Here is an 11,573-nt window from a genome sequence, read left to right on the forward strand (position 1 = left end):
AGACATTTGTAAATCGTAATTTTGCACATTTGTAAAACGAAACATAAGCCTGTGTTGATAAATAGGCTAGGATAGAGAGAGAAAGAGTTTAAAAAAACAATAGCCCATTTATCAAAGGATGCATTAAATTGATATATAGAAATTGACAATTCAGCAGTTTTTGTTGTTGTTGTTGTTGTTGTTAATAGGCTATTTTACAGTGTCCTTGTAAACATGTTGCATGCAATTACTGTAGCCTAGTAACTAAATTATGCATTAATTACATGCAACTAATCCTAAACCAAAACATAATCCTAACCCTATATTACTCAGTCATTAAACGTATAATCACACAGTAACATGGACACCTTAGCCTACAATAAAGTGTAGGCCCAATCCTTTTTTTATGATGATGTTCAGGTGAAGTTTCAACCCTTGCAGTCTGTAGCGCTTTGCATAGAATTCTTTTTCAAACCGTCTAATCTTTACGATATTTATTGTTCCATTCTACCCTTTTCTTCTTGTTTTATTCTTATTTATTCTTATTTACAGTGTCAGGGGCTTTTTCATAGAAACTGCCTAAAGGGCCAACAGAGTCTTCTCTTCACTAATGCATAAGCCAGTGTTTGGCTGGTCTGTGTATCATTGCTTTCTTAAGACAGTAGTCTTCATCTCTCAAAAGAACAAGGCTGAGTTTCTGGAGAAATGTGTGTTGACAATTACATTTATTTTTCATAAAACTCTTTTCAACTGTGGTTATAATAATAAAGTGTTATGAAATTTGCACATTACAGTGACTTCTTAAGGATCATATAATGCAGTTTTTTCTTAGTAGACTTTCTCACGCTTTAAATTTTGCCATCAAAGTTACAAATTCAATTTTAAAGTAGGCATATAAAAAATAAGAAACAATAGGAAACAAAACCAGTTTTCTACCTTAGTGAACAGAATCAGTTTCTGTCAAAAACAAACAAACAAACAAACAGTTTCCTTTTGAACCTTTGAACGGCTGTGTATATAATAATAATAATACTTATTATTATTACATTTGCTAATTAGTTAAGTAATAAATAAATGTTCAACTAAATAAGTAGAGTTGGAAGACAAAAATAACTCATCATATTACTAATTTGGCTGTTGTAGGAAAGTATGCATTACACATAGACTGTAAAAGAAATATTACATCTAATCCAGGGTGATGCTGTTGAAGGGGCGTGGCGATGGGGCTTCAGTGCTGATGTTCTGCGCAGACATGACGCAGATATAGCGTCCTTGAACATTTGTTTTGTAGCCTAATATTAATTTCGGGTTGTGTCAAATTGCGAACGGGCTGCAATTCAATCTAATAATTATACTATTTTTATGATATTATTAAACACGTTCGGTTTGGATCTTTGTACATTAAGTTTGTGTAAGTCAAAGCACACGCGTTGTTGTACCACGTGGTTCTTGACGTTGCGAAAACAACACGTATTACAAAACATTGTCCCGACCCAGCAGTGCATTCTGCAAACCAGGGACATGGCATGGAGGGGTTGCTTTATGAAATGGGCCAAAATAAACTCGCTATATGCACAATTCCTGTCTCCAAAAAGCTCCAGGTAACTACCAGAGTCTTGCATGTAGTTGTTAACGTTACGCTTTGCTAAGAATGGCATGTACTTTTCAGTCTCCTCCAATGTTGAGATGACCGTTTTGTAGTAGTTTTTTAAACGTTCTTTAAGTTGGCTCTTATAGTTTCTCGTGGTTGTGATTTATAGCCTATATGTTTTGCTCCACTGAGCGTTTTTGATACTGTTCTCACACTAGATAGCAACCTAAAGGTCAAATTGCTCCAATGAATGTAACAGGAAAACTATATTACGGTAGAACATGGGAAAGGTGCTGAAAACATACAATCTGCTTGGTAGATTAACCATCCGTCCTCAGCAAAGATGTGGCTTCAAGAAAGCTCAGAGACAATCCGAGACAAAAAGAGGTCTGCAAGAGGAGACTGATGCAGGTCAAAAGCATGCTGTGCCACCCCTGCCAGGAGAACCAGTGCCTCCTATGCCACTGCCACCCAGAAAACCACATAGACTCTTCAGGCCCCTGGTGTTCACAGTGGGGGTAGGTTTTTCTTCTTACTGCCACGATCATGAGAAACCTGGAAATGTGATTATTACATTTAAAATTGTGACTTTCAGGTTTGCAAAAGTCATGGAAATGAGTAAAATCTTATATGTTGATAATAATGTTTAATTCTTGTATATTAAAACGCTCTTGTGATTCAGTTAGTCTGTCTGTTAAGGGTCTCGTTGGAGACATTTGCATGCTACTAAATCATTATTTTACTAAATATATAGCTTACAAATGATAATACTGTATGTCCAGTATTCTATGGATTTCTTTAGAAGCCATTTTACAGAGATCTAATGTATCATGAGGAGTCATGCAAATTTTTGGTCAAAAAATGAGCCATTTTGAAAACATACCATACATATTTTCTTTATGCATGATTATTGATCTTTATTCAGCTTGTCAAATGTTGATTTGTTGGTTTCTGTAGAGGCTGTTCTAACACCATTTCAGTTTACAGGCTGCTCCTTCGGCACGGCTGCCATCTTGCAGTATGAATCAGTAAAGTCACGAGTGCAAATGGCCATGGAGGAGGCCAAAGAGAAGAAGCGGGATAAACTCGGAGAGGTATCAGTGTAGAACAATTTTATAAGACCAGAAAAATTGCCAGTCGTGTTCGTCACACTGCGGTTGCATTCTGTGCAGGGTCATAACACAACATACTGGCATAACTGGTGGGATCAACTGTCACACTTCCAGAAGCAGGTGATTCTGGTCATGTCTGTGGTCGATGATTGGTGGAGTGGGCTCAGTGAAGGACAAAAGACGGTCACAGGTCGGTTCTACATTGAAAATATATGATTAGGGCCTTACTGCTTTTTTTTTTATACTGCTCTTAACCCTGGGTTATCGTTGTTCTTAACTCCACTTTTAACCCGGAGTTGAGGAACGTTTCACTCTTTAAAAAGTGGGATTTGCACTGCTTTTTACCCATTGTTATGAATCCCTGCTCCGGAGCAGGGTTAGCACCGCTTTAACAGCGCAAAAGCAGTGCTAACCCTGCTCTGGAGTCCAATACAAAATGTTCATGTCTTTCTTTCTTCAGTCGAAAAGAAATTAATTTTTTTTAATGAAAGCATTCCAGGATTTTTCTCCACAGTGTGAAACAATGCGGTGTTAGAATGTTACGAATAGATGCTTTGGACAGTCACAGAAACACTGCACATTGTATAAACAGTAGTTTTAGCGTTTGAGGGGAACATTTTAAATAGTGATTGAAAACGCAACTGGAGTGTAAAAAGATACTATTTCATTCTTAGTTTTATAGTCCGAAAAATCTATTTAAAGGATTAGTTCACTTCAGAATGAAAATTTCCTGATAATTTACTCACCCACACGTCATCCAAGATGTTCATGTCTTTCTTTCTTCAGTCGTAGGTTCATAGGTCGTATATTTTTAAATCTTAAAGACTTTTAAAAATGGTGGTTGAAATAAAATGCTGTGTGGAGTCAACCAATCAAAATAACTCAATTAATCCTCATGTTCAGCGCCCAAGTCCCACCCCTGAAAGTTCCTGAACTTTCCTGAAAAAGTACTACCTCGCGAGCAGGGACTTTCTGAAGGGGAAATTTCTACCCGGAACTTCATTTAGACCCCTGTCCGTGCAGTCGAAACACACCAAGTACCACCCCAAAGTCCCTAGTTCCTGGGGAAAGTTATACATGCATGCAGTGGTCTTCTTACATTTATCTTATTGTGTGACTGTCTGGAGTCTGGTTGCTCAATTGACTATTAAACCTGTTAGATCTTTATATAAACAAACACTATACATTTTGGACAAGAAATCTATTAGGTGGAATCATTGTAATCTTTTACAGAAAAAAAATTGTTTGCTTAGTTTTGAAAATGTTATACAATTGTCTCTAATTAAAATGTTTTTTAAATGTATAAACAATCTTGCTCCAGATATCATATGCCAATTAATATCCAAACAGGGGTGCGTTTCCCGTACAATGTCGTAACTTGCTGCTTTTCTACCATAGTACGATGCATCGTTGAAAAAATCAACTAGCTAGTCACGACTGTTTCCCGAAACCGTATTGTCGCAAAGTGGTCGTTCAACCAAGTTGGTTTATGACGTCACGCACGTGGTGGAGTAATAACTTCTTTTAATGAATCTGTTTGAGATCGAATTAATGCTCGATGTTTTTCTATAAATTACAGACATGGCATCTGAGGACTATTTCTCATTTTTCTCAGTTATTTTGCTTTATTTCCAGATTCAATCATAGGCTCGTTCTTACATAGTACTCTCTTCAAAAATGGTGCTTTAAATCTCTTGACTAACTAAAAGACGTAAATTACATTTGCATGTATTCTAAATAAAAGACACAGGTTGTACTGAATGTCTGCTTGCTTATTTTGCTCAAGATTTATTAAGTCCACATATCATGCAAACTAGAAACTATGCTTCTAACCACAGGTCGAGAGCTGTCTTTCCAACTACACAACTTTGCGATGCTGTTTCCGAATGTTCGCTAGAACGATGGTTTCCGGAAACACTGACTCATTAAACTATGCTGATAATGATGGAACTAGCGAACATAGTTGGCTAACGATGCTTTTGGGAAACACACCCCGGAATAGTAAGAGGTGCAACTAATCAGAATTGCATAGAGAAAAACTACATTTGCACAATCCACATTTTCAGTTAAAGGTACACTGCTTTGGATCAGTTTGCCAGTTGAACTGAAAATGCAAACAAAGTGGAGCATTTTTCAAAGAAACCTTAAAAAAGGGGCAGGTTTGTAAACATTGATGGTTGTACATGGTCTCAGCTTGTTATTATTGTTTAGTTTTTTTTAAAGGGATACTCCACCGTTTTTTCATATTAAACTATGTTATTCCCTTAACTAAGACGAGTTGATACATACCTCTCTCGTCTCAGTGCGTGCACTAAATCGCTCTGGCGCGCGGCGACACTTTGATAGCGCTTAGCCCAGTTCATTCAATATGGGCCAAGCAGAGAAGCTACCAAACACCTCCACGTTTTCCCTATTTAAATACAGTTACTCGCGTAGTGTAACACGACCTAGGACGGTGACACAAAACAAAACGTTGCGCTTTTCTAAGCATGTAAAATGGATAACTATATTGTATGGCGGAATACCATAGCAAGTGCTTGGAAGCACTTCGACTTGGCGCAGTAATATCTTCACTCGTGAAAAATCCTCTCATCGGCCCCCGCTCCCTCTAGTGAAGATATTACTGCGCCAAGTCGAAGTGCTTCCAAGCACTTGCTATGGTATTCCGCCATACAATATAGTTATCCATTTTACACGCTTAGAAAAGCGCAACGTTTTGTTTTGTGTCACCGTCCTAGGTCGAGTTACACTACGCGAGTAACTGTATTTAAATAGGGAAAACGTGGAGGTGTTTGGTAGCTTCTCTGCTTGGCCCATATTGAATGAACTGGGCTAAGCTAAGTGCTATCAAAGTGTCGCCGCGCGCCAGAGCGATTTAGTGCACGCACTGAGACGAGAGAGGTATGTATCAACTCGTCTTAGTTAAGGGAATAACATAGTTTAATATGAAAAAACGGTGGAGTATCCCTTAAAAGCCTAACTAGGGATTGGGACTGCAATTTATCCTTTGGATAAACAAATAAACAAAAAAGAACGTGAAGCAGTGTTTTACCAGGGTTTACAATGACCTGGGGTTAAATATTTCAAGTCTGAAAAGCCCCCTCCAAACTATAGTCTGCTTTCTGCCTTTTAGTTCACACCCCATTATCATCTTGTTTTTTAGGGATCATAGCTCTAAACACTCTGGTTCTGTGTTGTTGGAGAATACCTTCAATGCATCGCTCTTTGGTCAAGTACTTCACATCTAACCCTGCCTCCAGTAAGTGAGTGCTGAGAGTCGTTCAGTGTGGTTCACTGAGAAATTTCTTAAAGTGATAGTTCACCCAGTTCACCCAGAATGAAAATTCATCATCTGTATGACTTTCTTTCTTCTGCAGAACACAAAAGAAGATACTCTCTAAAGAAAATAAAAGAAATATCTCAGTGTTATTTCTTTTGTCTGTACAATGAAAGTCACTGGGTTCCAATGTTCTTTTGGATCCCACTGCCTTTCATTGTATGGGCTAATAAATACAATTATTTACTTCAAACTTTCTTCAAAATATCTTTTGTGTTCCGCAGAAGAAAAAAAAAGTCATACAAGTTTGGAACGACATGAGTGTGAGGAAATAATGACAGCATTTTAATTTTGGGGTGAATGATTGCTTTAAGTTTTTTTTAGTTTGATAGATACCATTGGTTTGTGTGTAACCACCATTTTTTGCAAGATGGCAAGATGTTCCTGGTAGGTTTTGCCATCAACCTTCAGCCTGCTTTGTTTTTATTTCAGAGACACGTTGCCTTCCCATGGTTCTCTCTTCTTTCAGCCATTACTCCATCATTCACATGTTGACCAACATGTATGTGCTATGGACCTTCTCTACTAGCATTGTCTCTCTGCTTGGGAGAGAGCAGTTTTTGGCCCTTTATCTGTCTGGAGGTAGCACTAATTGTTTAATAAACACAAACAAAATATTAGCTGTCTGTATTTTAGTACATATACAGTTCTGGTCTAATTTGATAAATGTACTTTCTTAAGGTGTAATCTCGACGTTTGTCAGTTACGTGTTTAAGACGGCTACTGGTCGTCTGGGTCCTTCACTAGGAGCGGTGAGTTTGAACAAATTGAATGCTTATTGGTCAATGCATGCTCAAATCCACGATATAGTAACAGCACCCATAGTTATTTTTGTTGCATCTGGTGCAGGGGTCTTTCAAGAAAATCTTCTGCCATCTAATAACCATAACAAACAAAGACAAACATAACAAATTAACAAATGCACGTGCTATAATAACTCCCATAAAAACCTCTTTTCTGCATGTTTAAAGCTGTAAAAGTTAACTCTTTCCCCATTATTGATGGAATTTTCCGTCATTTATGATACATGCTTCCCTGCCATTTACGGAATTCCGTGTTTTCACCGTTATACGTTAGGGGGCACTATGACACATCATCAGAAAGAGTACAGAAACTCTGGATCAAAACACGGAGGTGAAAAAGAAGCATAAACAAACTATAGCATATGTAAGCAGATGAATATGTAAAATAGCGTGAACAACATAATAAAATTTATATTATATTATATATACAACATAAATTACGTTAAACAACATATAAATCAAAACTGCCTAACATTACCGAATGAAATGTCAACCCAGGACGAGCTATAGGACTGTGAAGCTTTGGGGCTGTTGATGGACTCGATCTGCTCCATCTATTTTTTGATCATTGTTCTGAATCCTATCCACACGCAGTCTTTGACAAAAAGGAGACTTTCTTAGCTATTTGCTCAAAAAGGGTTTTTTTTTTTTATGAAACTTTTCTTATGAAAGTTTCGACCCACATTCAAGTGTTGATAAAAAAAGAATGCATTAAGCTAGATTTTTTTTTTTTTTTTTTTTTTTTTTTTAAAGCAGAGGTCCGTTCTTTCTTTTGATGTATTGCTCAGATATTCCTACCACAAAATATTTGGGGGGACATGAAAATGACAATGGCAACTGAAAAAAAAAAAAACGCTGTCGGGGGATTAACATGTTAATTTAAAATATCAATTAACTTATATATTTCATCTTGAACATGAAGAAATGAACAAATCTGCATATTTTGTGGGAAATAATTATATGTGTGTGTGTGTGTGTATATATATATATATATATATATATATATATATATATATATATATATATATATATATATATATATATATATACACACACACACACACACACACACACACACACACACACACACACACACACACACACACACACACACACACACACACACACACACACATACATACATACATACATACACACACACATATTTATTTCTCCTTTATGAAATAGTCATTGAAGGGATTGCAAGCCCAGCAACACTTTTTAGCCTGACTATTTTTACAAATTTAGATAAAAAAAAAAAAAAAAAAAAAAAAAAAAACACGTCAAATTCATACAACTTCTGCAACTATTGATTTAAATCTCAGCTCGAATTATTGTTCTGGGGAAACTTTTTGGCAGTTCAGTTGTTATAACCATATTATAAAGTTGTCGTAACAGTTAATATTAAACACTGCCGGTGTTTCAGTGCTATAAAGCGTATAAAGAGTATTGATTTGTGTCCTGAAGTCAGGGGCCATCATGACGGTTCTGGCAGCAGTCTGCACCAAGATTCCTGAAGCTAAGCTGGGCATCGTCTTGCTTCCTATGGTCAGCTTCACTGCAGGAAATGTAAGTGGGAGTGTAAAATAATTCAGGTGTATCTTGTTATTTTGTATTTGTGGAGTGAGATGTCACTAATGTTGTTTCATATGTTCTAGGCTTTGAAAGCTCTTGTTGCATTGGATATAGCTGGTCTCCTTTTGGGCTGGAGGTTTTTTGATCATGCGGCCCATCTTGGTGGAGCTCTGTTTGGAGTGTGAGTGCTTCACTGTTCTCCACACAACTGATTTGAACAGGTTCATTATTTCACAACAGTGCCTCTAGAGGTGGTGTAAAGAATAGGTATCTACCCATTTTTCTTTAGATGTTACCGTTTTTTTTTTTTTCCTGAATTGAATTAAAGACCTAAAAAGAAACAAACCTAAAGACCAAAATTAAGCAACAAGTCCCAAGAAACCATGATTTACAGTAAATTTAGATCAGCTAAGGGGTGTTGTTTGGCACGGCACGGAGCGGAAGCCCAAAAAAGCCCCTGTTCTAAATTCACTGTAAAACACGGCTTCATGGGGCTTACTGCTTTTATTAAACGGTTCTGCCCCGCCTGCCCATACAGACGAGCCACGGCTGGGTCACAGGTGTATGCGCAGCTCAACCAATCATAATCAAGGACCAGAACTATCCGTTTTGTCACTGGTAGTCCATGGGCCCTACTTTAAGGATCTAAGCGCATGGTCTAAAGCGCACGGCGCAAGTGCACTTAAGTCGTATCCGAATCCACTTTTGCTAGTTTGCTAGTTTCAAGCAGAAAGACTGAACGCTTCTCCAGAGAGGAAACGGATCTGCTCGTGTGCGAGGTTAAGAGGCTTGCACGCTAGCAGACCATCTACAGGACAAGCTGTATTCAACCATATCTTTATGAACACTATGATAATCTTTTACATTGTAATCCTTTTATTTTTAAGATTTGGCATGTTTGTGTGCTGCTGTACACAGTGGGTGCCCTGTGTGTTTAATAAGCAGAGTGTACGCACGTTGTGGACCCGCCTATAGGATAATTTTACTAATGCGCCCTTTACATAACAAAAAAAATACTGCGCTATTGACTTTAGACAAGGTTTTTGTTGGTCAATGGCGCAGTCTATTTCAATTGCCTCAAAATAGCAACGCGCCAACAATGCGCCTGAACACACCTCGTTTTCAGACCAGAACGCCCATGGGTGCACAAATGCATTTGCTATTTAAACAACGTGGCGCAGGACGTGAAAATGATAACTGCGTCGGGCTGAAACTAGCAAAAAACACTTGCGACGCGCCTGGTGCTGCATTGCACCGCGTGTATGAAAGTGCCCCATGTGTGTCAGCTTTGAGGTCATCTATATGGCTAAAATGGCTAACATTCTAAAATGGCTAACATTTGCTCATTTTAAATGGCCAAAAATGTTGAAGACCCATGTTTCTTTACAAATATTTTTATTCAATCAAATGTTCTATGGACTAAAAAGGAGGAGCTCCACCCAAACTTACTGTTTCAATATAAGATAAATAGTTGCATTCATAAAGTGATTTATCATGAGGGATTTAAGCATTTGAACTTTGTTAGGTTCTCTCTCACCTTTTACCTTTAATTTTCTTTTCTCCCCTTTTTCCAGGTGGTACATTGCATATGGTAATGAAATGATCTGGAGGAACCGTGAGCCACTGGTGAGATTTTGGCATGAACTAAGGAACAAGCCCAACGGCAGACCCCGACCAGGTGGAGGTGGTGGTCAAGTTTAGGATTATTCAGCTACCTCAAGATCACTGGACCCTTTTATTTCAGAAACAGTCAGACTGACTAACGTAAATTCGAAGAATTAGTGCAGATGCTCAGTACACGTGTCTCTCCCTTCACCTTCTTTTTTCAAGACTGTTGTCCTATCAGAAGCCTATAAAAAGAATCCTCATGACATTTCACAGCAGCACTATAGTTCTTATTCGATCTACGTCATCAATGTTCGCGGCGGCCATGTTGTTGACATAGAACCCACGGCAACTGTCAGTCTGTCAATTGACAAGCGAGGCAGGGTCGGTATTATCCATGGTATTATCGCTGTATTTTTTTTTTTTAAACAGCGCAATGGTGTGTTGTGTAATACACGGCTGTTCTAACAACAGCAAGAAGAAGTTAGTTTTTATGCGATACCGACTGTCAGAAAACGTGAAGGGAAGGAGACAGAGGAGTTGAGCCAGCGCAGGAGAGACTCGTGGCTTGATTTAATATTGACTCATTTGGATAAATATTAGGTAGGCTACACAAGATAGGCATTAATTTTTCTCAAGAAAAAAAACAACTCACCTAATGCTGTAAACATACAGAGAGAGATTATAATGCGTTTTTTTATTATAATAACTTTAATGATATAAGTAAAAATATAAATATGTAATATAGTACACATATTTAGCAAAATACTCTCTATATCTCTTTTTTTCTAGCCAACTAACGTGATATAGCCTATATATTATGGTCATCAAATGGCTTTCCTGAGGTAAATGTTATGTGACATAATTGTTCTCCAGCTGATTTATTGACCCCTTTGTTTGTTTGATTGATTGGTCGATATTATGTATGAGGAATATACATTTCGGTAAGTTGTACTGTATCTTTCAACATTGTTCATTCGTGTTTATTTACTAGCTAACGTTAGAGATGATCGGTTCACGTGCCGCTATCTGTCGCGTCACATTTACAAGCACCAAAACGGTATTTATTGTTTGAATTTCGTAATAAAAGTGACAGAACCTGAGAGCTGAGATTTTTTATATCATAAGTAACTGCTCTGTCTAGTCTGTCGGTCTCCGTGTCCTCTTTGCTTCGCGATTTTTTCTGTGCGTGAGAGCGTGTGAAAAGTGTCAATTGCGTGTGCTTCACGGTGAATGCGTGAGAGTTGGCAGCTCTGAATAAATATCCGGATAAGTTATGGCTGGCAATAAGGACGAATCTTTACTTAAGGCTATTGGGTCTATTTGATATGGGTCCACACCAATCAAGCTTATCTTCTCTTGATACCGACGAGATGAAGCTGCTCCCCTCAACTCAAATCTGCGTGCGGCTAGGGGGGCAGGACAGATGTCATGTCAACAATATGGCCGCGGTTAGCTACTTCCGGTGTTTGCGAATAAGGCCTATTGTCTGAGGACAAAGGCATTGATCTCCTCTATGTGGAGCTCAATATGTTTGTGTATAGTGAGGTCTGAGACCATATAGAAAATCT

General features: G+C 38.0%; 1 protein-coding gene across 1 annotated transcript; it reads left to right on the plus strand.

Annotated features, from left to right (window-relative positions):
- The first annotated feature begins 1,266 nt into the window (after positions 1-1,266).
- parla (presenilin associated, rhomboid-like a) lies at positions 1,267-11,491 on the plus strand. Its single transcript, XM_079877341.1, has 10 exons — positions 1,267-1,580; positions 1,890-2,088; positions 2,551-2,664; positions 2,743-2,872; positions 5,846-5,941; positions 6,452-6,601; positions 6,701-6,771; positions 8,290-8,391; positions 8,481-8,578; positions 9,972-11,491. Exons 1-10 carry the CDS (start codon positions 1,342-1,344, stop codon positions 10,096-10,098), a joined length of 1,326 nt encoding a protein of 441 aa, XP_079733467.1. The 5' UTR covers positions 1,267-1,341; the 3' UTR covers positions 10,099-11,491.
- The last annotated feature ends 82 nt before the right edge of the window (positions 11,492-11,573 follow it).

This window comes from Squalius cephalus, assembly GCF_949319135.1.
Source record: "Squalius cephalus genome assembly, chromosome: 7".
Lineage (NCBI taxonomy): Eukaryota > Metazoa > Chordata > Actinopteri > Cypriniformes > Leuciscidae > Squalius > Squalius cephalus.

What these genes read in the sequence shown, in the direction of transcription:
- parla (XM_079877341.1), top strand. Translation starts at nt 1,342, where the DNA reads ATGATATTATTAAACACGTTCGGTTTGGATCTTTGTACATTAAGTTTG. An exon ending in CTGTCTCCAAAAAGCTCCAG is followed by an intron (nt 1,581 to 1,889) that starts GTAACTACCAGA and finishes TCTGCTTGGTAG; the next exon opens with ATTAACCATCCGTCCTCAGC. An exon ending in AGGACAAAAGACGGTCACAG is followed by an intron (nt 2,873 to 5,845) that starts GTCGGTTCTACA and finishes CTTGTTTTTTAG; the next exon opens with GGATCATAGCTCTAAACACT.